The 27,195-nt window shown below is 41.9% G+C and overlaps 2 protein-coding genes across 3 annotated transcripts in view; one reads left to right on the top strand and one right to left on the bottom strand.

The window, feature by feature from the left end:
- The window catches only part of triob (trio Rho guanine nucleotide exchange factor b), a 69,960-nt gene extending 49,934 nt beyond the window's left edge, over nt 1-20,026 (top strand). For both annotated transcript variants that reach the window (XM_076081341.1, XM_076081342.1), the window contains 24 exons: nt 6,860-7,146; nt 7,255-7,425; nt 8,738-8,833; nt 9,253-9,401; nt 9,585-9,651; nt 9,753-9,856; nt 10,029-10,098; nt 10,278-10,367; nt 10,477-10,569; nt 10,687-10,737; nt 10,838-10,915; nt 11,269-11,460; nt 11,681-11,858; nt 12,069-12,955; nt 13,958-14,208; nt 14,339-14,468; nt 14,561-14,588; nt 14,920-15,082; nt 15,253-15,374; nt 15,601-15,679; nt 16,050-16,250; nt 16,342-16,480; nt 16,827-17,013; nt 17,152-20,026. In XM_076081341.1, coding sequence (XP_075937456.1) covers nt 6,860-7,146; nt 7,255-7,425; nt 8,738-8,833; nt 9,253-9,401; nt 9,585-9,651; nt 9,753-9,856; nt 10,029-10,098; nt 10,278-10,367; nt 10,477-10,569; nt 10,687-10,737; nt 10,838-10,915; nt 11,269-11,460; nt 11,681-11,858; nt 12,069-12,955; nt 13,958-14,208; nt 14,339-14,468; nt 14,561-14,588; nt 14,920-15,082; nt 15,253-15,374; nt 15,601-15,679; nt 16,050-16,250; nt 16,342-16,480; nt 16,827-17,013; nt 17,152-17,579 — 4,241 coding nt within the window. In that variant the 3' untranslated portion in view covers nt 17,580-20,026. The remainder of the gene's footprint in view (nt 1-6,859; nt 7,147-7,254; nt 7,426-8,737; nt 8,834-9,252; nt 9,402-9,584; nt 9,652-9,752; nt 9,857-10,028; nt 10,099-10,277; nt 10,368-10,476; nt 10,570-10,686; nt 10,738-10,837; nt 10,916-11,268; nt 11,461-11,680; nt 11,859-12,068; nt 12,956-13,957; nt 14,209-14,338; nt 14,469-14,560; nt 14,589-14,919; nt 15,083-15,252; nt 15,375-15,600; nt 15,680-16,049; nt 16,251-16,341; nt 16,481-16,826; nt 17,014-17,151) is intronic.
- Nucleotides 20,027-23,378: 3,352 nt separating this feature from the next.
- On the bottom strand, nt 23,379-27,054 carry LOC142938170 (C-C chemokine receptor type 4-like). Its single transcript, XM_076081415.1, has 2 exons — nt 26,895-27,054; nt 23,379-26,262 (listed from the first exon to the last, which is right to left on the bottom strand). Exons 1-2 carry the CDS (start codon nt 26,963-26,965, stop codon nt 25,164-25,166), a joined length of 1,170 nt encoding a protein of 389 aa, XP_075937530.1. The 5' UTR covers nt 26,966-27,054; the 3' UTR covers nt 23,379-25,163.
- Between the last annotated feature and the right edge of the window lie 141 nt (nt 27,055-27,195).

Raw genomic sequence — 27,195 nt, 5'->3', positions numbered from 1 at the left:
GCTGAGGACGAGAAAGACGAGGATGACAAAAAACGTCTTTGCTACTTTGTCAGCTTTTTGTATTTACCGGCCAACCATGTACATCCACTTTGTCCTAAGTTGTGGAAGGGTGACGGTCTAGGGATTAGTGTTCTCGGGGACATCTCCCCTTTTCCTGCTGTGTCCCACACACAGGAATAATTGACTGTTGGTGGCCAATGTCTGGACTAACAGAATAGGGTAGAATGAAATGGTTCACATTCAGAAGGATTAGCCTGCAAAGCGTATAGCTGGCAGCTGGTTGTCTGCTCTGATTAGAGGATGTGTGAAATAACAGTAGTTAAGGCTGTATGTGCTCAGTGTGTGCGTGAGTTTTCTAAATGTTTCATCAAGTCCTGTGTTGTGCAAACCTACACATCCCTGTTAAATCGGGCTTTCGAGCACTTTCATTTGCACTCTAATCACATTTTCAGTTTGATTACTGGAATTCCCCTGTTTACCAAAGCATGAAGGTTGACTCTCGGTGCCTCTCGTAATGAAATAAATACAAAGGTACCAACAAGGTAATGTCGGTGTTATTGATTAAAGACTCTGCTAGGAGCAGGGAAGTGTATGAACGAGTGTGTGCGTGTTCCTACAGGATAGAGTGTGTTTAGAGCCCATGGAGACAAACACACATTCACAGTTAAACAGGGAGATCTTTGTGCATCTAGCCTGCATTGCTGGTCTAGACTGCACAGTGTGTCAGATGAAGTGAAGATGTAGGAAAACAGAATTAAGATTTGAATATATATATATTTACAAATAAAAAAACAATTGGAGATTCAGATTTTCAGAAGAATGATCTGAAATTCATAACCAACCACTGAATATGAAACACTTAACACTTTGCTGTTCACTTCTCTCGGATTTCATAACCAAGTCTATATTTGTTCCAAGCATACTGCACAACTTCTATGCATCCTAATGCCTGTAAAATATGCACCCGCCCACACAAACGGAGTGGGTGCTTCTACAAAGGGTAATACGGTAGATGTGCTGCATGTTTACAGACATCCCCTTGGAACAGAGAGGCACAGTGGAGGCTTGCCCAATATCCTCACAGCAGCCCACTCACAGGAGAGGGAGGGAAGGAGAGACAAAGAGAGAGAGAAAACATCCTACTCTCTAATGCTTCATTTGACTTTTTCCTTTTCCTCACTCTGGACTTCACACTTTCTCTCTCTGGAATTGCAGCTACGCAGTTACTTTAGATTTAGTTTTATTTTATTCCTAATTACGAGTTATTTAAAAAACTATTTTAGGTTCTGCATAGGAATAGTCATCGTATACCTGTGGAGATGCTGTGAGGGAAAATGTCAATTCAGAATCTGGAGGCTTGATATTTGGCAGACATGGCCCGTGGAATTCAGTCCCTCGTGTCTCTAAACCCATTTTGCTCCATGGATTCAGCACAGGGAGGAACCTCTGACAACTGCAAGTTCTGGCTGCTGGACCTTGGTAGGTGCCTCAGTCATGTGTAACACATGAGTAACGACGTAATGTGCAGAGCACAAGTCATTTCTTGCTCTTCTACTTCTAGCAGGGTAGGTTTTGCTTCTTATTGGCTTGTTATGTGACGATAACATTGTTTTAATACTATACAGTTGAAAAAGACAGGAAAGTTGTCTCAGAAAAAATACAAAAGCCACAGTTTGGCTTTATTGTTTGATCATCTCATCATGTTGAAGACTGTTCTCTCTTTTTTTTTTTTACAGTTTGGGCTTATTTGTTACGCCAGCTATTTCCAGATGGGTTTAACGCAGAGGGCATTTACTTATCAAGTGTGGATTATGTTGTGGCATTATGGCAGTGAAAGTAATTTGTTGAATGCACCCTTATGTGATGAGATATTAAATCTACTGAAATCACATTGACAAGATTATATCTTTGTGCCTGTCTGTATGCCAGGTCAGGCGAGTGCTGCACAGATGGGCAGAGGGTGTTATTGTAGAGCCCAGGGAGAAAAGACAAGAATGAGGTCAAATAGAATAAAGTAGAAAAGAATTGAACAGGACAAATTTGGAGTTTCTCACATTCTCAATCCTTTTTTCTGTTTATTGTTTTCACAGTGGTCCATCTGATAAAGTGTGATAAAGCCTCAGCTAGTTTTGCCAGAATATGTAGCGGGTGGTCTCTAAACGGTCCCATATCTCCCATCCCATCTCCACGCCCTCCCTAACTATGGCTGTTGGTGGCAAGCCCTCTCCAGCATTGTCCACATTTTTACCGATCAGCTAGCCAAACTCCCATGGAGCTTTTCCACACTCTGCACCTCCACCCCTGAAAGCTTGTCTCCAACCACACCGACTGATGTTTGTTTATTTGTGTGCGTGTCTGTGTGTTTGTGTCTGTGTGTTTGTATCGCTCCTCCTGGGGAAGATGAGACCACAGGAAAGATGCTCCCCTGGTGACACCTCTGGAATCCCAGGCATGCTTCTATGGAGCTGCATAGACCTTTGGGATCTCTCTAGCTGTACAACCGCCCCTCCCCTGCCCTTCCCCTCCCTCCTATTCTTCGACACATGCACACTCACAAAGTTGTAAATCTAGCATGCTCTTTGCAGTAGCGTGAATGAGCAGTGACTGAATTATGACGGCGCGTCGTTAGCTTGCAGATAAATTAGCAAACATCTGAAGATGCAGTGGAGAGCATCTGGTGGACTCTCGTTCGGGTTTTTTTCTCAGGAATATCAGCCCACAGAGTTCCGCTGAGAGGATGGTATTATAATAAGGTTGAATACAAATCTAATTTGCCTTTGCATGTTCAGTATCAATGCTGACCTTTCGAGCAGATAGTGATGGCAGTTAATAGATATTTTAAAGTTTGAATGTCCATATGCATTTAAAGTATATATCGCATGTATGTACACACATGCATATGCATTTACTTTATGTAAACACATACAGTTTGTGTAGCCTGTGCAAAAACACTGATGGTACATTGTATAATATATATGAGTATATGTTCATCCCAGTCATCTCAGCAGAATGATGCTCTAATGAGGCCAATAATGTATTCACCAGGAGGTGAACAAAATGCCTCCAATCCTAAATTGCTCCAGATAAAAAAGAGATGCTAGTTTACTAGTTGAGTCAGCATAATTATTAGAACAACAACAAATATCTTACTACATGGTTTTAAAGGCTGTCGTCCGCAAACTAGAGATTTTTGTTGGAATCCTCAAAAGAATTGAGAAAAAGCTGTTGACTTTGATAAAGAAAAGTTATAGCCGCTCTACGTGTTTACAGAAGATACTGACATAAATTATCTTCATAGGGTTTTTGCTACATTAAATTTAATCTCTTGCAACTTTGAGGAAATGAACAGCAATTCCTTTTTTGTATGTAGTGCCAGCCTATTACCAATATCTAATCTAATATGTGTATTTATTGTTTCTCCTGCATTCACAAGCGGAGCAGGTGTGAGTGTTGGGTCCAGATGTCATCTTGGTGTTTTCATGATGTATTTTTGTAGCAGCAGGATTGAAGAGTATTAAAGAATTATGTCTTAGTAAATTCAGTTTTACTTTTTGAAGCATGGCATAATTCTTTCAATTTTACTCTTAATATAAAAACGAATGGGGCAGACAAACTCTTAGCGTCACCCATGCAAAGAAACCATGTGTCCCCTATTCTTATTTCCCACGAGTGCAATTCTGACCGGCTGTCTTTGAGGTGTCACGCTGCAGGGCAAAGGGCAAAGGTTATGCCCTCTGTGTGTTTGTGTGTTTGTGTGTGTGTGTCCCTGGGGTTATATTCTATTGAGGAGGAATGTGTCAGGGCCGCTGGCTCCATGTTTCACCCATTTACACTCCTGTTCAGCACGACCTCCTCAGTCTAATCAGAGAACATATATAACACCAGATGCCTGTCTAACTGTCAAAGTGTGAACATTGTAGGACACATAAAGGACAAGAGGTTTTAGCCAAAAGCACCACAATAGACATGGTCGTTTATCACTGAAGCTATAAATAATAGTCACAACTTTTTGAGGCATTATTCCATTACAGCTGAAACCACAATGATCTCAATTTTACATTTTGTATTTGAGTATTTCAATGAGATTCAAATAGATACAATCGTAATTGTAATTGTTTCTCACCAGAACCCCAAATTGGTGTGAACATACAGAGTAAATATCTGTCTGCTTAACTTGCCCGACAGCCTTTCATGTAATAGCTAACAAGTACTTGCTAACAGCACAGATGCATGTGCGGTTGTGTCCTCAGTGTGTCTCCAGTGCGTCCTGACTTCTATCTCTGGCTCTCTAGTTCATTCCCTTTAAAAGCACAAGTTTTCACTTAGGTGTTAAATTATGAACGCAAGTAGGTGTGTGCTGTAGGTCGTCAGTGTTGTCTGCCAGTTATAGTAAAAAATTGCAGAAAAGGGCCTGGTTTACATTAGAAAATAACAGTTGTGTGATGCTTAAGTGTCCAACCCTAATAATTCAAAGGCCTTGTAGGCACATGAACTTTTTGCTCAAAGTATGAATAATGGATAGAATGTGCTGGTGTTATCCAGTGAAGTTACAACATGCAGCACTCATAAAGGAAAGTCTTGATAGTCCTTGGAGACCAGCAACAGTAAATGTTAAGGTATTCTTACAGTATGAAAGAGTTTCCATGATTGCACCTATGATTAAAACATTCCAGGGCAGTATCGTAACAAAGAGTTGTGGCTGTGGTTTTCATTTGGTACTGCAGGGAAGATAAAGGCAGGTCAATCACACAGCTTCCTTAAATTGTATACTAAACAGTAGGTGGAATGTATAGATCTCCAGAGTAGTTCAAGCTTCTCCTTTCCTGGGAGATGAAAAAGCATCTGTCTGACTTTCTGTCTGGTAAAATAAATTCATTTGCAGGATAAAAACAGGACAAGAAGATGCGTACCTTGGCATTCGCTTGACTCATGGCTGAAAACAAAATCTTGCACGAAGTATTGCAGAATCAGTGAAAGATCCTAACTTTTATCACTCAGGATATACCGAAGATATCTCCGGATGACCCAGGCTTTGTCAGAGTGAGATGGTGAGAGGAGCCTCATATAAGATGGCTTTAGGGTCTTAATAGTGTGGGAGACGCTTGTTTGTCTGGGAACTGTGCTTTCTTCTTCCCTTGCATGAGATGTGAGAACACATGCTTCGTATCAGCAGAGCGCTGTAAAAAATAAGTCCTCCCAGAGGCTGTATGAATGACACGCCCATTCGCATGCAAATGCTGATGCAGATGCATTCATTCAGGCTGTGTAAAAGTGTCCAATGAGGGAAGGCAGAATTTCCACACCTACCCTTCATAAGAGCCATTCAGCTTGGTCACATGATGGAATCTGTACCAGCTGCATGATTTTAACCACCAGGCTGAAGCCTGAATCTCTCAGACATTTCACTCTTTATTCAAGCTGTAAAATACAGACAATTTAGTCTTGTATCCAGACTTAATATATTTATACATCATATTTATTCCCATATTTTTCATTGAAGCTCAACAACTCGTGATGCGATGCAATAGGAGGATAGTATCGTCCTTGAGTCAACTACCGCCCCCTCAGAAATGCACTTGTCTTTGCAGCCATTACCTCTTATCAGTCATGTGCTAATCTGCACAATGAGAACATCAACTCCTGAGATCTTCCTGCACTAAGAAAGAATTTTCTGATTCAGTCAAGCTATAGCTCCAGCTTTGCATTTAAAGTGATAGAAAACATCATTTTATGGAGTGTATTCAGGTGGCTTTTAATGAGGATTTTAAATCTGTATGCCAGGAATGTGTCCCAGTTTTTGATAGAAAGTAAGAGGTGCTCTCCTCATCCGCGGGTGGGTGATTGACGAAGTTCTTTATCATACCTATGGGGGGGGTATTTTTCTTTACTCTCTTGTATTGGCAGCAGAGTAAGGGATACTCTTAAGTCATGCTGTAATCGTTTGTTGAACTGTGAGGTCTTACAGGAGGTCCATGCTCTGTGGCGTCAGGTCCATGTTGCGTAGTGTGACAGGACACAAAGAAATCCAACCTCAACGTTATCATCCCAAGACTCATTGGTCATATAGCTCGTTGAGCCGGTCGAGAGGTTTTGTTTCCTCATTCAGTAGCATGCAGCAGCATTGTAGATGATTATAAAGAAAACTAACGAGAGAATGTCAGCGTAGTGGAGGAGAAAAGGGGGTTAGGCTAAAGATAAGAAGGAGAACAGGAGGGAATGAGCAGACCGGTGAGACAGACAGGTGGATTTATCTTTTAATTATTCAGACAAAAGCCTCAAGTATCCCTTTATCCTGCTTTTTTCCCATCACTCTATCACTAGTCGAAGAACAGCTTTCCTCCTACCGATTCCCTAAGGTGGTGACGCCATCACTGCGAGGAGAACAGCCTGCCTACTGCACATAACAGATACAAAGCCTGTACAAACAAACAAAAGCACACACATTTTTATCATGCATCGTGTCTTTCCTCAGTGTTTTCTCACTTTATGCAAACTCACATATGCATATACAGCATGGTGACTATAGTGTCGTTTATGGTTTGAAGACAAATGGAATGTAACAATTGCTGACCACTACATATGCTGAAGTCATTATGTTTTAATATATTGAGGTATATTAATAATTGAAAAGGAAATATTCTATATTATTGCACACTTCTGTTTTTACTGTGTTTACACACATTTGTGATGTGACCAAACATTTTACAGCACCAGACGATTAATCAAATGGCTTAGTTGTTGTCTAGTGTTAGTCAAGGTTCCAATCTTGCGCTTTGATTTCTTTGGTGATATCACAGACTATACTTGTGATAAATACCATAATCACCGTTCTTTTTCTTTTCTTTCCTGTCCCCCTTAGACACCCTGTCTGTATCCAGTAACGACACCCTGCAGCCAGGCTCCAGCCAAACCCTGGGTCCTCACAGCTCACCGGGCCCCAAACGCCCTGGAAACACCTTAAGGAAGTGGCTGACCAGCCCCGTGCGACGGCTGAGCTCCGGCAAAGCTGACGGCCACGTCAAGAAGCTCGCCCACAAGCACAAGAAGAACCGCGACGGCACAAGGAAGAACATGGACACAATGGCCGGCTCGCAGAAGGACTCTGACGACAGCGCCGCCACGCCACAGGACGAGACACTGGAGGAAGTAAGAACAGATAAGCTGTGGATAACTGACAGTGTCACAACAGTCAAAGGCACAGTTTTTGGTTGTGACCGACCAGTCGATCATTGCTCTCCTTCTCTCTTTCTGCAGCGTATGCGTAATGAGGGGCTGAGCAGTGGTACCCTGTCCAAGTCTTCTTCATCAGGCATGCAGAGCTGTGGTGAGGAGGAAGGAGAGGAGGGGGCCGACGCTGTCCCTCTACCTCCCCCGATGGCCATCCAGCAGCACAGCCTGCTGCAACCCGACTCCCAAGACGACAAGGTTGGTGACACAGGGCGATCTAAATACATGTATACGCATACATTACTACACAAGGTCACAGACAATGGTGTGCAGAAAACACAATGCACAATACCAACCGAGCCCAGAGTGGTTATGTTTTACGTTAACAAAGTAGATTTATGTGTTCTTATACTGTATTTAAAATGGGCCAAACAGGATTTTTGCTTTTTCTGCAATATGTTTGCACACAAATATGTTATGTGCATTAACTGGGGGAAGGGTTGCTCATGTAAATATAAGATAACACAGATAAGTGCAGGCGCAAACAAAATAAGTTGCTCTTCACAGGAAGATGCCTATTGATCCTTTTGAACTTTTAAACTTGAATTATAAATCTAGAAATATTTATTATTTATAATATGTAAATATCAAATATATAAAAAAAATATTTTACCATATTAATCTTAATTTTGGTTTGGTTACATATCGAGGTCCACACAAAGCTTACAATAACACAACTAAACCTTCACGTTGGCATAAATAACCATTCTTTTTTCTCTTTATTCTTTTAATGGTTGCATGTTCCTCCCTTCAGCATTACGTTGATTTCTGTTCTACTTCTGTTCTTTCCCAGTTTCCCTATCTCTCCATGTAAAACCACGTCATCATCTCTGCTTTGGATCCTTCGTCATTGAACTTTTTTTATCTTGCCTTTTTGTTTTCTTTCTTTCACCAAAAGAAATGTCATTCCCGTGAAGTGTAACTGTTCTGCTGTTGCTGAAGTGAACGCTCCATTCACGTGTTGCTGCGGTGGTCTGTTGTTTGTCGGACTAAATGGTGAAATCCCATTAAGTCTGGTTGTGAATAGGGGTTCCTTTTAGCACTTTACCTGCCACCATGCGTCAAACTGGGCTCTGTTCTAGAGGCAAACTTTCTCTTCAATGGAGTATTACGCAACACTGTTTGCTGTATATAAGTTGTCTGACCAATCATGGTGCTTGTGCTTGAAGAGCAGTCTCCAATCCCAGAGCTTGCCCTTGACCTAAACCCACCTCATAACTCTTGACCCTGTTTCCCCCCCGAGACCAGTCTGTGATTGGCTCCAACTTGGCCCCCAGTTGACCCTTTTATTAGGGAGATCACACCCACCAAGTCCTTATTTGGACGTGTGGAATATCGGGGTCCAAACTCAACGAGGGTGAGCCTGATCACATACACAGTAGTAGCCATCTAGAATGTTCGACTACTGCACGCATGCAGCTCTGCCAAGTTTTACATTAGTCATGTTTACACCTCAACCGTTCAACTTCTTTCTTTCTTTCTTTCTTCCATTTTCCGTCTCTTTTTTCAGTCTGGATCTCGTCTGTCCGCTCGTCCCAACAGTTCAGAGACACCCAGCGCTGCTGAACTGGTCAGTGCCATCGAAGAGCTTGTGAAGAGCAAGATGGTGAGAAAAAAAAAATCATAAACAAAACTCACAAGTACATGGAAATGTGGGACATTTGTACACAGAACAATTCTGATAGATTAATGTACAAGCACACATTTTGTCCCCGGTGTTGTTGACAGAGAATGGCATTATGGCCTACTCGTCATCTGTCAGGACTGTGACTCACTATGCCAGCTGTCCACTGTTCCAACAAATGGGCATTGAACTTTGGCCAATATCACATATGCCATGCCCACTGGGCTTACATACAGTATGGACACATACCAAAGTAAAGATATTACAGTTAAATGAAGCATGCTGTCCAAAAAGATAAGATCACACACAGATCAGCTCAGTGACACTTTTCTTCGTTCTTCTGTTTTCCCCTTTTGCACTTTGTTCCTCCTCTCCTCGCCTCTGTCCTCCTCCTTCCTCAGTCGCTGGAGGATCGTCCCAGCTCCCTGTCAGTAGAGCAGGGCGACAGCAGCTCTCCCTCCCTCAATCCCTCTGACAACTCCCTCCTCTCCTCCTCCTCACCCATCGATGAGGTGGACGAGCGCAAGTCTGGCTTCTTCAAGAGAAGACAGTGAGTTATGAACCAGTAGTGTCGTGTTAGTGTTTTGATAAACAAAAGTTGCTCGAGTTCAATCAGTTAATCACGTTTGTCTTTCCTTTGTGTGCTTATATGGAAACATTTCTGATGTTCATCCACAGCTGAGTGCATTACATTTGTATTACACGGTGACACTTGCTGTTTTGTGTCCCTCAGTTATGTGCTTCTGGAGCTGGTGGAGACTGAGAGAGACTATGTCAGAGATCTGGGATCAGTGGTGGAGGTAAAAACAGACGTTAAAGTATCTCAACATAAGCTCTTAGAGATAGCTTTTTGGGTCTGTGTGTCTATGTTTTACAAATGAGTCGACTTTCCTCCCCTCAGGGCTACATGAGCAGGATGAAAGAAGAAGGAGTTCCAGATGACATGAGAGGAAAAGACAAGATTGTCTTTGGAAACATCCATCAGATCTATGACTGGCACAAAGAGTATGCTGGCAGTCTTCTCCAGTTAACATGCCCTACAAATTCCACTACAAATGTTTTTTAAAGTTGTTTTATCTGCCCCAGTGTGAAGACAGACAACAATAATAAAAAATACAGGCAGTGCCATGTTCCTTGGCAGGTTAACTCATGTGTTTCTCTCTTGATTGGTCCACAGTCTTTTCCTGGGAGAGCTTGAGAAGTGTTTGGAGGACCCTGACAGGCTGGCTCCTTTATTTGTCAAACAGGTTAGAAACCTATTCATTATTGTTTGGCATTACATTTTTTGTTGAAGGGTGGATTATCAAGTTCATTTTATTTATTTTAAAAGAGAGAGAGTAAAGAAATATTATGTTCTAAGCTGTCACTATTTTTTTCTCACTTCTAAAAGCTACCTCTGTTTTCTGTGTTTGTTTTCCGATTGCAGGAGCGGAGGCTACACATGTACATTGTGTACTGCCAGAATAAACCTAAATCGGAGCACATTGTGTCAGAATACATTGACACTTACTTTGAAGTAAGATTGATTTTACACCTACCCAAACCTACGGACTGTTCTCTCTATGTTATTGTCCAGGTGATCATTATTTCAGTATAGAGATAATAATGTTTGCATCTTTCACCAGGACCTCAAGCAGCGATTGGGCCACAGATTGCAGATCACTGACCTGCTAATCAAACCCGTCCAACGTATCATGAAGTACCAGTTACTACTGAAGGTAACTCCACCATAGTGTTCTTACTTGGCAGGCTGCATTCAGGCTAAGTGAAGTACTTTTCATGTTGAACATGCAGTATTGATCAAGGTTTTTCTATACATTGTATGTATTTCACAGGATCTTCACAAGATTTCTAAGAAGGCTGGAGTGGATACGACAGAGCTGGAGGTAATGTAACACCCAGGTTGCAGCTCAAACGTTCTTAAAGTGATGACGCAATGAAAATATATTGTTTATGCGTTTGTTTTGCTCTCGTGTTCTGCTGTAGAAAGCTGTAGAGGTGATGTGTGTGGTCCCCAAACGCTGCAATGACATGATGAATGTTGGCCGCCTTCAAGGCTTCGATGTAAGACGGCTCTTTATCCTCTCACAAGTTTGTGCATGTCTGTGTCTGTCTGTGTGTGCTCCGACAACTGCACTGAATGATTTAAGGTATAGATGTAAATAGTTTATTCCCTGCAAACATTCAATTCTGTCAACTGCCACTAGGTGTCAGTGTGCCCTCATTTTTGCATGTTATAAGTTGTTTTAAGTTTGTTATAAAAAAAAAAAATTTTAACTTTCATGTCCATGAAGCCACATTTACACAGAATGAAATGTAGGTAGTGCAAATAGTATTAGACATTGCTTATGTCCATGGTACCCCAAATTGAAGTTATGCAAACTGTCCTCTATCCCTGTCTCTCACTCTTTCTTCAGGGTAAAATTGTGGCTCAGGGCAGACTGCTCCTCCAAGACACCTTCATGGTGTCAGACCAGGATGGAGGACTTCTGTCCAGGATGAAAGAAAGGAGAGTCTTCCTTTTTGAGCAGATTGTCATCTTCAGCGAGCCCATAGACAAAAAGAAAGGCTTCTCTTCTCCCGGCTACCTCTTCAAGAACAACATCAAGGTAAGTGCAGCTCAATACAATCGCCCAAAGCTACAGTTAGAGCAAAATATAAGCCTCCCACAACTGGTAAAACAATACTATCAATGTATTGCATGTTCTCATACCGTAGATTGTTTTGTAGCTTCTTAATCAAAACATCTCGCCTTGCCACTTTAACTACTTCCCTACCACTCTTCCTTTCTCTTCCTTCGTCTTCTCTCTTCTTGTCTCATCTCTTCAGGTGAGCTGGTTGGGTTTAGAAGAAAATGCAGAAGACCCCTGCAAGTTCACGCTCACCTCCAGATCATCAAGCGGCAACCTGGAGAGATACACCCTCCATTCAATGAGCCCTGGAGTCAGTCAAGTCTGGGTCCACCAGGTCAGCCAAATACTGGAGAACCAGCGAAATTTCCTCAATGGTAAGAGAATGATGTGCAAATTACAAGCTTACACCAAAAACATGCTGGCCTTGGTCCTTAAGTGGAAGTTTTATGTTTTATGTTATGTTGCTTTTTTCAACTTCTTCAAACTAAATAATATCCCAAGGTTTTCTGACTTTAATTATGAGTTTTTACTCAAATATGCTTTTGTGATATGAGTGAAATCTTGCCCATTATCCTATCCCACAGCTCTAACATCCCCCATAGAGTACCAGAGGAACCACGTGGGTGGTGGCGGGCCAGGCGGTCCACCCAGCAGTAGCAGCAGCAGTAGTACTGGAGGCCTGCCAGGCGGCAGCAGCTCCAACAGTACCACCAACATGGGAGGGGGTGGTGGCGGCGGCGGCTCTGGAGGATCAGGGGACAGCTCCTCTTCTCTGTGCGGCCCTCGCTCCCGACCCTCCCGCATCCCCCAGCCATCCTCACGCCTCCCCCAGCCCGTCCACCACCACCATCCCCCGGGCCCTGAGGGGCCCGACCGATCAGCAGGTATGTGGTCTCCCTGCGACCCTCAGTCCCTCCCCTCTAACCTGTACTCAGACACCACCACAAATGGAGAGGCGTTAGCCTCAGAGGTCCCTAAGATGAGGATGCTGGATAGTCCTCATGGAAGTAACAGTAATAACAGTAACAAGCCATCAGACAGCATGGAGGCCAGTGTCAAACTGGGTCTGGGGGGCTGTGAAGAAACCCAGAAACATCAAACAGCTGGTGTACCACAGATGGCCGTGGCTCCTCTGAATTTGCCCCTAAAAAGCCCCCGAGTTGGGACAGTTTCTCCTCTCATTTCACCTCAGTCTCCTGGAGGTGGAGGAAAGGAAGCATTTGTCCCCTCCAGCCCAGCTCATAAAGGTAATTTCTGGGCTATGGTCCCTGCTATGCCTGCCTCTCCCGCCAGCCGGCCTGGTTCCTTCTCCTTCCCCAGTGACAGTGGTGGTGGAGGGGACTCTTTGGGCAGAGGAAGCCATGGGACGCCCTCTCATCACCGCAACTCCTCCCACAGTAAGGACATAGACCGCATGAGCACCTGCTCCTCCACCAGCGAGCAGTCCATACACTCCACCCAGAGTAACGGGGTAAGATGCCAAGCCGAAGCCCGGGCTTTAGTGAGGCCTAGAGCTATTCACTAGTCACTAACCCCGCCCTCACTGACTGGCTGTCCGTCAGCCACCCTGCCGCTGCCTCTGAGAATGGCTTGTACATGCAACAACTACTACACTGGAGATTAACGGCTATCTGAGTGCACTAACTTCACCGGCAGCGTGTGTGAGGGAGAATTTTCTGGCACTCCCAGAATGTACTAACAGTGTGGATCTGACTCATAGAGCAACTGTTGTATCTGCCTTCTTAGACTCTCTGAGCTTCAGTATGTGTTTGCTTCTTTACTGCAGCTAATTGCCAGTTTATTTAAAAATCACCATTTCTCTTTGATCTTTTTCATTCATACTTCTACGGGAATATTGTCATGCGATTATCAATGATCACGGAGGAAGCTCTTTCACATATTACCTTCTTTCTCATTTTTTCTTGTAACGGTTAGCCTTCAGACTACACCAGCTGCTGTTTGCTTCACTTCCTCCTACTCTGTCTCTCTTCAAGCTGATGGAGTGTCTTCTTTATTTCTTCCTGGAAATAGTTTTTTTGACTTCAACTTCTCTCTCTACTTGGGACCACAAAGTTCCGTATTTCAGCACCTGACCCGAGGATCATAACTTCTGCTTCACATCTTCTCAGAACTAAAATTAGTTGTCAGTCATCACTGTGTAGATGTAAAATATTGCTTTAAAAACATCTGTTCAAGATTTTTCAAAAGCATTTTGCAATTCTTCCTGCATGCATCAAGCGTAATAGTCGTTTGTGTGTGTTACCATCAATCAAATCCTGCATTTGATTGGTGTGAAGCTACTGATACTCTTCTGTACTCCCCGTTTTTAGGAGTGTGTGTGTGTGTGTGTGTGTGTGTGTGTGTGTGTGTGGTTTGTGTGGTTTGTGTGCATGTTAAGTCTCATGTTCATGTGCTTTGTTTAAACAGTGTTGTGTGATTAAGTCAAAAGCTTTACACTTTTCCTCTCCGACAGAGTGAAAGCAGTAGCAGCAGCAGTGTGTCCACCATGTTGGTGACCCAGGACTATGTGGCAGTGAAGGAGGATGAGATCAGTGTGGTGCAGGGCGAGGTGGTCCAGATGCTAGCCAGCAACCAGCAAAACATGTTCCTGGTGTACCGGGCGTCCAATGAGCACTGCCCTGCCGCTGAGGGCTGGATCCCTGGCTATGTATTAGGACATACCTCATCCTCCATCACACCCGAACTCCCTGAAGGAACCATCAAGTAAGAATACAGGACATTCGTCCTGTTCTTGAGACAAAAACAAGCAAGTGCAAATGTCAGAATTCATCATGATTATACAAAAACGGCATAGAAAACTGAGATTTCTCCCCTCTGGTCGTGTCTGCTTTAGAAAATCATTATCATGGCATACAGCACTCCGTATCCGCAGAAAGTCTGAGAAAAGAGACAAGGAGGGCAGGAAGCTGGAGAACGGCTACCGCAAGTCTCAGGACGGCCTGGCCAACAAAGTCTCTGTCAAGGTAGAGAGTGTGGAGTTATTTTCCAAACCCAATTAATTTGCTCTTTTAGTATCTGCAAGAAATCTCATTTTGTCCTTACATCTTCATTACAGCTTCTAAATCCCAACTTCATCCATGATGGTATGTACACATTGTTGCTTTTGTCCAAGGTGTGTGTGTGTGTGTGTGTGTGTGTGTGTGTGTGTGTGTGTGTGTGTGTGTGTGTGTGTGTGTGTGTGTGTGTGTGTGTGTGTGTGTGTGTGTGAGAAAAAAACAAAAAAAAGATCCCAGAAACCTTCCAGATCTATATGTTGTTTAAAGACACCATGGTCCTTTAGTATTCCCCCACCTATCCCTTCCTGTCATTGGTAGTCACTTTGAAGCTCGTAACTTTATACATGTATCGAAATATGTCTTCAAGGTGCAGTATCCCTTTCTCTTATCATCTTTGTCCTCTAATCTTTCTCTCCAGCTCCCCCAGAGGTCCTCATTCCCGTCGGCGATGTAGCGTGTGAGGGTGGCGACAGTGTTACTCTGAGGTGTAAAGTGTGCGGTCGGCCCCGGGCCACTGTCACTTGGCGGGGACCTGACAACAACACTCTGAGCAACAACGGACACTACAGCGTCACTTACAGGTGACGGCAAATATTATTGAATTTGTTTAAAGGGACTTAAATATAAGAAACGCAAAATGCTGCTGTACATTTGGCATATCATTTGGAGTATCATTAAATGGAGAAAATCTCAAGCTAGCACGGTGCATATTGTTTGATGTTTCATTTTCCTTCCTTCTCTCTCTCTACAGTGAGGTAGGAGAGGCAGCTCTTCGTATCCTGGGAGTGTCTGTAGAGGACAGTGGTGTGTACACCTGTGTTGCCACAAATGTAGCAGGCTCTGTCACCTCCTCCGCCAGCCTCAGAGTCTCAGGTGAGAGTCTGTTCACGGTATACATTTTCTGTAAAGCTTGATTATTGGGTATATTGTGCTAGTTACACCTCCTCAGTTAAGTTTTGAACAACTAAAACTCTACATTAGCTGAACTTTAATTCCTGTCAAACAAACAAAATGAAAGAGTTCTAATTACATGAGTGTGCTCGCTTTGAAAACCATGTTCCTGCTTCGTATACTTGATGCAGCCTGAATGTGTTCTCAGGAACCCCTGATGATGGCAGTGAAGTCCTCTGGAAAAGCAGCTTTGAGTCCCACTACACAGAGATCACTGAGCTTGGAAGGTAAGAATGTACCGATAAAACTTGTATTTTAACACTTACTAAGTGTGTTCGCATTGGGCATGAGTAACCCGTTTCTGAACCTATTCATATCCTTGTAAATACATTCTCACAACTAATTCTCAGAAGTGAGGGTATTTGGATGATTTTAAATTCCTCGCTAATTGAATACAATACCTGCTATCTTCTGACATAGACTGATCTGACACATTTAACAGTATGTATAACCCCCACCTCATTTTGCCTGTTAAATCCAGTCCAGGCAACTACATTATAGATACCTGATCTACCTGAGATCCAGAGTAATCTAAATGTAACATTGTATTAAACAGGTATTCACATATTCGTCTAAACCCTACTTTCTGCTCCCCAGGGGCCGGTTTTCAGTGACTAAGCGGTGCGACCAGAGAGGGAGTAAACGGACAGTTGCAGCAAAACACATTAACAAGAAGCTGCTGCTTCGGGAGCAGGTGATGCAGGAGGTGCGACTCCTGCAGGCTCTGGACCATCCCAACCTGGTCAAGCTGCTGGACACATATGAGACGGCCAACAGCTACGTACTTGTACAAGAGATGTAAGTGCAGTTCTGTTTTCATGTAGCTGTTGTGACTCCCTGTTTCAAGTCTCTAATGACCTACAAATGCATTATGTGTTTCTGCTTTCAGGGCAGACCAGGGACGTTTCCTGGACTATATAGTGAGCTGGGGCAACCTGACAGAGGAGAAGGTGGCTCTCTACCTCAGAGATATTCTTGAAGCTCTCCACTACCTGCACAGCTGGAGGATAGCACACCTTGACCTCAAAGTAAATACATATTCCGGCATCAGTGTGGAGATGAAGAATTAGTAGATTAATAGATTAGTTGTTAGCTGTTTTGATCATTAATAATTGAATCTGTTTATTTAATTCTGTATTTTTTCCTCAAAGATGGCCAACATTCTCTGATCCAGCTTCTAAAAAAATTCAGTTTATGTTTATCTGATGTGATAGCAAAATGAATATGGTATGGTTTTGGAGACATCACCATGGGCTCTGGGAAAAAACTGTAAAAGCTGGATCTGAGTTTGGCCCGGTGGGTGTGCTGGTGTAAAGAACGATGTTTCTCTGATGTTTGCGTCACAAGTTAAAGCTTTCCCCTTTGCTCCTGCAGCCAGAGAACATTGTGGTGGAACACGTGTCTTCCCAGCCAGTGATCAAGCTCACAGACTTTGGTGATGCCACTCAGATGAATCCTCCCTCCTTCTACATCCATCCTCTCCTGGGGAGCCCAGAGTTCTCTGCTCCTGAGCTGATCCTGGGTCAGCCTGCCTCACTGATGTCTGACCTCTGGAGCTTAGGTTTGTGACTAAGCACGAGTAGTTTGTAACTTGCATATAACATCATCAGAAACGTATTCAGAAATACATCGTTATGTATTTTTCTATTCTATCTATTTATCGATTGATCTACTGGTGTATTGACTGGATGATTTACAGGGGTGGTGACCTACGTTATACTAAGTGGCGCCTCTCCCTTCCTGGATGAGAGTTTGGAGGAGACGTGTCTGAACATCTGTCGCCTGGACTTCAGCTTCCCTGAGGACTACTTCCAGTGTGTGAGCCCAGCTGCCAGAGACTTCGTCTGCCTGCTGCTCCAGGGCGAGCCGGAGCGGCGGCCCCCCGCAGCTTCCTGCCTGCAGGAGCCCTGGCTCCAGCCTCAAGGTGTGATACACAGAGACACTGGCCATGCCACCTTAAATCATACGCAGCCACCGGTGCTGCCAGCTCCTCCGAATCATCACACCTCACATCTGGACACCTCCAGACTCATTTCCTTCATCGAGAGAAGGAAACACCAGAACGATGTTCGGCCCATTGGCGCCATTAAGGCCTTCCTTCACAGCCGTCTGCTTAACCACATCTAACAAACAGGTCTCTGTGTAGATGTGACAGTAACAGCATGTACTGTAGACGCCTGTTCCTGCATTGTTGGGGTACAGAAGGAATCCAACAAAATGAAGAGGATGGGTAACAAGTTGGTTCAGTTGAGCTGTGTTACTGAGAGGACCACCAGCAACATTTCCACAATGACCACCTTTTCCCTCACTAAGCCACAAAAGTCCTGCTGCTGCTGACTGTTCGATCTCTGCTGATAAACCCCTTTGACTCTCCCCGACTCCCCCTCCTTAACCGTGGCATATTGTCGTTATGCCGGCACAACAAATGAACTGTTGGAATCTGTTTGAGATTTCAAACCTTGACTTAGCAGGGAGAGAAAACCAAGCTTTCTCAACCCGCTTCCACAGCAAGCTTGAGTTCCGGACAGTGTTGAACAGAGAAAATAGGATACTGTGTAATAAGAGTTATTCAGGCTGCTTTCGGTTGAACGCGAGAAAATGTTTCTTTTCTAACGAGAGATTACTTTTTGTAAATGAAACCATGTACAGTGAGGAATACAGAGAACTGTCTTTATTCGTACCTTTTGGAAAACAAAGGTGAGTTAGTGAGTAGAAAGGAAACAAGATAAATGAGGTGTGTGTACAAAGTGGCACCCATCAGCAGGGTCCACTTATTCTAGAACAATATGAAGACCAAAACCATGTTTTCCAGAAACACGTTATAGTTATATTCAGTGCAATAGTTTGCTTATCTTTATGCCCCACGTTGAGTTTGAAAGGTGAAATCATTTCAGTTTTGTGACACTAAGAGAAACTAAATTAACTTAAATTAAGCATTAAAGCTATTCAGCAAAGCTTCTCAGATTTTTACCTGCATCCGCCTTATTTGTAAATAACGTGTTCCTGCCTTTCATTCTCATTTTGAAGAATTTTGTCTCAAGTGAACAAAGGCTATATCATTTGCCGAGTGTTACTGGGACCTTGCAGTTGGTGAAGTAAGTCACTCTCTGCGAGCCCTCAGCAGCTGGATTATCACCATGAACAAACCGCTACTAGAGATGCACTCGTATTTTGCATCAATTCCCATGTGCAATGTTGCAGCTTTAACATTTATGCAACTATTTATGAAGACTTTGTGTTGTAGCCGTATTCTTAAAAAGGCATGTACGTACCTGGTACTGCGATAGATGTCTGTATTGTGTTAACTCTTATGTATTAAGTTCAGTATTAATATCTTCAAAACCCCCAGACAAGAGGCGGGTTTTCGGAAATAATGTATAAAAATGTGTATCTATAAAATATAGGCACTTATGCTTTCATTTTGTCATTGTTATGTTTTTATTTTCTGTAACAATACCAAAGTTGACTATGCTTTCTTTTCCTGCTAAAATGTGTTTTATTTTCTGATTTCTCATGTTAAGTTATAACAGACCACACTGAACCAGGACATGCGAGTGTTTACATTGGTTCAGTCTGGCTTTATTTATTCTTATTGTAATAAGAAATTGTTTGGTGGTTTCTGAAAAAACAACAACTAATATTTCACTTGTCTTTTTTCAAGCTGTGCACAAAGTGGTTTGCTGTGTGAGTTTGTTTGGCTTTTGTAGGTAGGTTCTGGTGTATGTCGCTAGATTTCTTTTTAAGCATCTCAGTCAAAAGATGGACTTGGTTGATGTTTTTTTTCCAAGCAATGGGTCTGGAAAAATGTCTCATTGTGGCCGACTCACCGCGGACTTCGAATTATTGGAAAATGCGTTGAACCCTTTTGAAGACACACAAATATTGTTCCACCAACAGTTAAAATGTATCCCTTTGATAAATATAATTTAGCATTAACAGCTATCTGACGTGAAAGAAGTCTCTTCCGGTGTTTCTTTTTCATTTGAATGAGTTGATGTCTTGAGGTTATGAAGTTATTGAAAACCTTTTTTTTTTTTTTTAAAGTGCCAGTTGAGGGAGTCGACCTAGAGAGATGGGTGGAGCTAAAACCTGCATTGTTTCTTATTTTATTTGAAGGTTGCAAGAGTTACTGTCTGATTTGATGTTAAAGAAGTGTGTCTGTACAGTCTACGTCTCTCATTTTGTGTCATTGTTATTTATTGGTGTGGATCTAGGTTTCCCAAAATCTTGCTGTTAATCAGTTTATCAAATTCTCCCAAAGCCTATTCATGGGAGATTATGATCTAAGTAACACAATGCCTTTGGGAAACCCGGCCTATACATGATGTAAAGATGTACAGAGAGGGTCGGGCAGTTCTGCCCACACCCAGGATGTAAACCTCATAACTATGTCATATTTTAAATACAAATAGAACAAGACTGCAGCAATGTCATTTTGAATGTCTTATTATGACTTATTTTTACTTTTGCATGTATATTTCTTTGTACAGAAGATGATGTGTTTACATGTTACTAAGTGCTGTAAATATTTAATTTTGTCCTCTGTTATTTTGCCATTAAACATACAAGGAACAGCCGGTGTCTGAAACTCTGTGTGCACATACACATGCACCCACACATGAAAATGGCATTTGTCTTGAAACTAGTATTATTTATTCACAATTTCCCATAAGCTTTGAGGGTTGGAAGGCGAGGCGATGCTGTATTTACGGCATGACAGCAGGGGAAAACCCAGAACAGGTCAACAGACAATCAAACTGTATGAAAACTGTCAATAATAAACATCTTCCTTCCTGCGAGAGGCTTGTTTTACACTGAGTAAAAGTTTCCATTTCAAACTAGAAGCCATGAGAAAAGGTCTGATGAATTAGATATGTAGACCAATGAGGGGAAACCCTTTGTTTCCAACAATGAAAAGTGAGATGATTAAGGACGTGTGAACAGTAATACTCAGCGAATGTAGTTACTGTGATAAAGATCTGTGTCTGTGATAACCCATAGAAATACACCGGAGACAAGATGTCGCTGATCTTATCTGTCCTCTGCAGATGCTGCTGTGCATGAATGAGTAGACCAGACAATTCTTCCTCCTCAACCCACTTAAAACAAAAGAGAGATAAAAGTCACCAGAAAGACAGTACTAGAAAAAAAGAAAAAGTACTAGAGAAAGTATTAGTTGGACGCAATGTATGTATGTAGCAAATTGTAGTCTTGGAAATTCAACGGATTCAAATATTTACAAAACTGAAGCTGTGTTGTTTACATTAACCTTTAACTAACTTTTGATCTGCCGATTCACCAGTTCACCTGCAGTACCAGTAATTGTAAGCGATTATGCTAAAAAAAAAATGTGTTTGTACACAGATGTGTGAAAGGACACCTTATCAGATGTGAAACACTTGTTATTCTCGGCAGCAGCAGCATATTTTGCATGAAACCACAGAGGATATCTTTGTCACAATCTCTAAATCTCTCATGGGAGCGGTTGGGTGTGAAGGTGCAGCATCCTGGCATAGTGTGTACTAGGTTATGGTTCATACGTTTTCTCACAAACAAATGCCGCATGACATCTCCATGACTGATGATATGTTTTCTTTGACTGCTTCTTCCAGCGTCGAATCAATACTATCCCCTTTGTGGCGGCTCGCCTGCTGTAACTTCTGGCTATCCTTTTGTCTCCGTCCCCCACTGAATTCAGCATCTATCGAAATCCCCTGTCTGACACATCTATTTGTGGTTTAAGTAAGTGAAACCCTGATAAAAGTTGAATCACCGACATATCAAGTCATCTGAGCCTATATGCGCATGAGTGATAAGGATTTTATGAATGCTCTCTGAAAAATTCTTCAAAAGTCTCTCTGCAGGGGAAATGACGTGATTGTCGCCTACATTAAGATTAATATCAAACAATGTACAGTAGGTCCCGCTGTGAAACCAGTTTCTGCAAAACCACTAGATGGCACTAAAGAACCGATTTGATGGTTTAATGATCACACTACTGGTCGATCATCAAGTTACATGCTTGATGAAAGTAGCCCCAGTGAAGGTAATAGTGAACAGTACAATAGTGGTGAGGACAGAGTCTCTCACATTGTGGAGAACAACAGAACCAAGTTCCATTGTGAGATTAACAAAGAGTTCACAGGAATAATGCAGCACCCTGACTACATTATACATTATACATATATAGTGTACTCGGTAATTAGGTTGACAGCTCACCTTGGCTTGCATCATATCTCTCAGCCGGTCTCTTTAAAAACTTCAATCTGAGCTGAAATAGTGTCTTTAACTCTAAACAGTTCAGGGTAATTCCCTCCACTCCTTTTATTGTGAAGAGTTTCAGAAGGGTTGACACTTTTCTAGAAAGAAGAGTTATTCAAATTAAGCTACTTTCTACTCTCTTACTAATTATAAGATTGCAAAGCATGCTGATTTTGGCAACTTTGCCGAAGCTTTGCTATTGGAAAATGGTATGTAACTAGTGGTGTAGCTCAACTAATGTTATTCCCTTCAGAGTTCAATGATCAGAGAAATACATTGTGGACAGACTGCAGGGCGTTTGGGAAATTATTCTGGGATCTTTCACTTTTAAACTCTTGAACAAAATTCATGAGTTGTGTTTTGTATTTTTTAATGCCAGACTTGAAGATATGTCATCCTAATCTAATGAGGCGAGTCAATATTTTAACTTTATAGTGTCTTTATGCTTGCAGGTGCATGCTGGGTGTGGTTAACGTGCGAACAATGCTTAATGGCGATCCTTCTTTCGGATGGGCGCGTGAGGCCCAATTCTGTCTGTTTTTTGACCGACAATCCCTGTCACAGGGTGTCCTGGGCCCTCATTCAGACTGAGTGGAGTGGTTGTAGCCTACTGGGGCAGAGACGCGCGTGACGGGATGCTTTGAGAATGAACGAGCAGAGAAGTTGAACGTGGAGCAAAGTGTTAGCGGTGCGCGAGACGTTCAGACAGGTGAGTACAGCAAACCCGCTGTGATTTGTAGCTTTCTCCAGAGGGGGACGCCAACGTTGCTGAGCCATGTAGAGTTGTGTTCGTGCGCGTGCAAATAGTGAAAATGTATACAGGTGCTGGTCATATAATTAGAATATCATCAAAAAGTTGATTTATTTCACTAATTCCATTCAAAAATTGAAACTTGTCTATTATATTCATTCATTACACACAGACTGATATATTTCAAGTGTTTATTTCTTTTAATTTTGATGATTATAACTGACAACTAAGGAAAATCCCAAATTCAGTATCTCAGAAAATTTGAATATTGTGAAAAGGTTCAATATTGAAGACACCTGGTGCCACACTCTAATCAGCTAATGAACTCAAAACACCTGCAAAGGCCTTTAAATGGTCTCTGTGTGTAATGAATGAATATAATAGACAAGTTTCACTTTTTGAATGGAATTAGTGAAATAAATCAACTTTTTGATGATATTCTAATTATATGACCAGCACCTGTATATATATACACATATATATATATATATATATATATATATATATATATATATATATATATATGTATATGTATATATATATATATATATATATATGTATGTATATATATATATATATATATATATATATATATATATATATATATATATGTATATGTATATATATATATATATATATATATGTATGTATATATATATATATATATATATATATATATATATATATATATATATATATATATATATATATATATATATGTATATGTATATGTATATATATATATATATATATATATATATATATATATATATATATGTGTGTGTGTGTGTGTGTGTGGCTGCAGCCTCTGCAGAGTTGGCTTATATGTGTCCTTGCCAATAATTGCTGCTGATTTTATCTGAAGCCTCACATTTATGTTGTTTAATAATACTTGTTGTAGGCCTACCCATATTTGGTAACCTGAGGCTGGACTGAGAAAATCGGTTGTTTCGTTGATCCTCAGTGTTGTGATGTGCAATGCATCTCCAGTCCCACCGGCCGCCACTGGAGCCCACTGGTTCAGTCACTCCAAATAGATTCAATGTCAAATAATGCTGAATAACAAAGTTCCAAAAGTGGTTCAAATGTAATCATCAAAGGGAGATGCATGAAAAAATACAATAAGAAAGTAGCAGTGTACTTAAAAAAAGAAATAAGTTATCAAGTATGTGTGATGTTTTAATAAAACAATTTTATTGAAAAGAATATCATACATAAACAATGAACATGACATCAACATTACAAAAATATATATATATAAAATATTTGATAAAAACAACAACAAATGCTCACAATGTGATGCTTCTCTTCAGAATATAATACTGCATCATACAATATAATGCAAATATAAGCATACAAAAAAATATATAATCCCATTATTAAAAATCTACTGAAAAATACTGCTGTCATTAATGAGAACGTGTTCTCTTAAGAGAGAGAGAGAGAGAGAGAGAACAAATGCAACAAATGTCCCCAGCTTGAATCCGACAGAGGATGTTGCAGTTGTATGCATCATAACCACTCGGCTACATGAAGGTGCTTGGTGGTATCACCCCTGACAATGTCAGTGATGTCATTGGGGTTTTAAATATTAAACAGACAAGGATTTGGTGTTTATGGACGGTGACTTCTGTCTTTCTCTCTCTCTCTCTTCCCCCTCTCTGTCTTTCTCTCTCTCTTTCATTACCCAACTTTATGAGAGTGCAATACTAATTCACTGTTAAAAGTGAAAAGTGAAAAATGTAATTCCTGCTGATTTCTATGTGAAATGTACTTTAACAAAAATAGCTCCCGTGTGGTTCTGACAGAAATCCTGAGTCTTTGACTCATGGGCGATGTTGAATACCATAAATAAAAATCGAAATATAAAATGTGTTATCGTCAACATAATGTGTACAGTACACTAATAAAAGCAACCGTAAGAGAAAATACACAGGGGAAGAAGCTTGAAAGAAGAAAGAAACATTGACTTTCTGCATGTTCAGCAAGTTTCTAATCCCATGGCTTTACTTTCGAATTGGTTTATGAGGAAATGATGAACAACTTTATTTAACTGTGAATCAATTGAATGGGATGCTTAGTCAGTCTGCATGACAACATATAGAGAATATTGTCTTTAAAAAATGACCTGGTTTTGTGAAATTCTGATTAATATCAGTGGAAACATTGCATAGATATTTTCACCATTTGACAGCGACATGCACATCTTTGCACAGAGACCGCAAAGGTTAAACTGACGACTTGGTTGTGTGCATCCTCCTGTCAGGTTGTGGTTTTCTCTAGGTTGAGGTCAGGTGCAAATCTGCTCTTACATCTGCTATGAAACTTGCAATATGTAAGGCTTCCAGCTTCACCGGGGAGCTTTTGCTCTGCAACGGGTTGCTACAGAAAGCCGATGCAGTTGTGAGAGAGGAGATATAATATTCATTTCACTTCTCTTAACGGTGTCTCCCCTTGATTGCATGCAACGAAATGGTCGGTATCTCTGAGTTCGGCTCTGGCTTGCTGTCTGTTTATATTTTGCCAGCTGGTGACTGAATGAGGTTACTCAGACTTCTGGTGCTGACGTTGTTGACCGCTGTTCTAGTTGACACTGTTCCTCACTCTGCTTCAGCCAGCAGCGTGTTTACCATGCATACCCAAAACTATATTTACAATTCGTATAATTAGCAACCTATCGTTGATAGAAACAACACACATCAGACGGCAGTGCTCCTCTCGTCCAGGCTGGTGGTCATTGAGTAGACTGATGCGGTGTTTCTGTCCTGAGGCATGAAGACCTTGACCACCTTACACAGCCTGCAGGGAGCCCTGTTTATCAACCGCAGCAGGTGCCTCCTGAACTTCTGCCCAACAAACACGTACAGGATGGGGTTGAGGCAGCTGTGCGAGTAGGCAATGGCCTCAGTGGCTTGTAAAGCCAGTCTGATGGCTTTGCTGCTCTCGCATTCCGTGTAGATTTGCAATAGCTCCAGTGCTTTGAAGAAGGACGCAATGTTGTAGGGGACCCAGCAGCAGAGGAAAACGGCCACCACTATGAGAACCAAACGGATGGCCTGTTTCTTGGATGAGTGGCTGTACAGCAGCCTCCAGACAATCTGTGAGTAGCAGAAACCCATGATGAAAACGGGGACAAAAAGACCCAAAATGTTCATTTTAAAAAGGCTGAAGATCGTCCAGAAGTGCGTGTTGGTAGAAGTGGGGTCATCCAAATCCATTTTGGGATATACAGGGTAGCAGAACTGAGTCATATTAGCACCAGGCTGCTGTTTGAGAAAGATCAGGTCAGGGAAAGAAGCCAAAAATCCAGCCACCCAAGTAACGGCAGCCGCGATCATTCCAAAGGACCTTGTCCGTGCTCTCACAGCGTAAACGGCGTGTACTATAGCCAGGTAGCGGTCGATGCTCATTAGACTGATGAAAAAGATCCCACAGTAAAAGACGATGTGATATATACCCAGGACCACTTTGCACATAGCGTCCCCAAACAGCCACTGATCCCGGGCTTGGTGGGCTAGGAAGGGAAGGGTGCACACCAAGAGAAGGTCGGCGGCAGCCAGGTTTAAGAGGCACACGTCAGTCATGCTGCGGAGTCGCACGCCACAAGCAATGACCCAGATGACCAGAGAGTTACCCAGAAGGCCCAGGAGGAAGACAATGACGTAGAGGACTGGAAGAAAGTTGGCCACGTGACGCTCATACACGCACCTCCCATAGTCACCCTCGGTGTAGTCATCGTAAATGTATTCTGGGGAGGTAACGGTGATGCTATCGGTGAAGGATGCTGCGATGCTATCGGTGAAGGATGCTGCGATGCTATCGGTGAAGGATGCTGCGATGCTATCGGTGAAGGATGCTGCGATGCTATCGGTGAAGGATGCTGTGGTAGACCTGGTGAAAAACAGAGAAACAAAACCAGTACGGGGAAAACGAATGATTAGGACGTTCCCATTAGTCCAACTCAGTATATTTGATCTACAACAATCTTGCTTAACATAGATGTAAAAAAAAAAATAAATTAATTAAAAAAAAAAAAAAAACTTCTTCTTAACACTGTAGCTGTGAGGAGTGAAAACAAATATGAAACCTTTTCACGAAGGAACACTGTCAAACAAAAGCAACAAAAATCAGTTGTGTTCTTGCAGCCCAATTTAGGAACATAGGTCAACAAAATAGATGTAAGGGCAAAATACGTATTAGAAATGAAATACTAGATTGAAATGAAATGCTCAGCTGCGTAGCTGATAAACTGAAATGCTCAGCTGCGTAGCTGATAAACATTCCTATGCTAGACTTGCAGTAAAGTGCAACAGTGGAAGCAAGCAAGGCACATGCTGACAAATATGCTTCACACACTTTATGATCATTTGAGGGACAAAAAGAACAAAACTTAGTATTATGTGTAGAGGCTATGGGTTTAATCTTACCATGGTAAGTCTTCTGTAGATGTACTCTCACTTATTCCTCTGAAAGCAACAATAGCAGAGACGTTTGTGGCCATGGTAGACTTCCTGGGAAAAACAAAACAAAAAACTTGACCTACTTTCTGAGGTGAATAAATTGTTGATTTTTGAGTGTATCTCTTAAATGGTGGATCCAAAGGCTGTACAAGAGGTGAAAGTCAAGTGCCACATAACATGCATGCAAGTTACACAGAAATCGGATGTACTGGTAATTAAAAGAAGTGAGACAAATTCAGTTCCTCATCAAAACCTTGTGGTCAGATTTATA

This window comes from Anarhichas minor, unplaced genomic scaffold (assembly GCF_050575085.1).
Source record: "Anarhichas minor isolate MPS153535 unplaced genomic scaffold, ASM5057508v1 ptg000080l, whole genome shotgun sequence".
NCBI lineage: Eukaryota > Metazoa > Chordata > Actinopteri > Perciformes > Anarhichadidae > Anarhichas > Anarhichas minor.
This window is presented reverse-complemented; position numbering and strand designations above follow the sequence as displayed.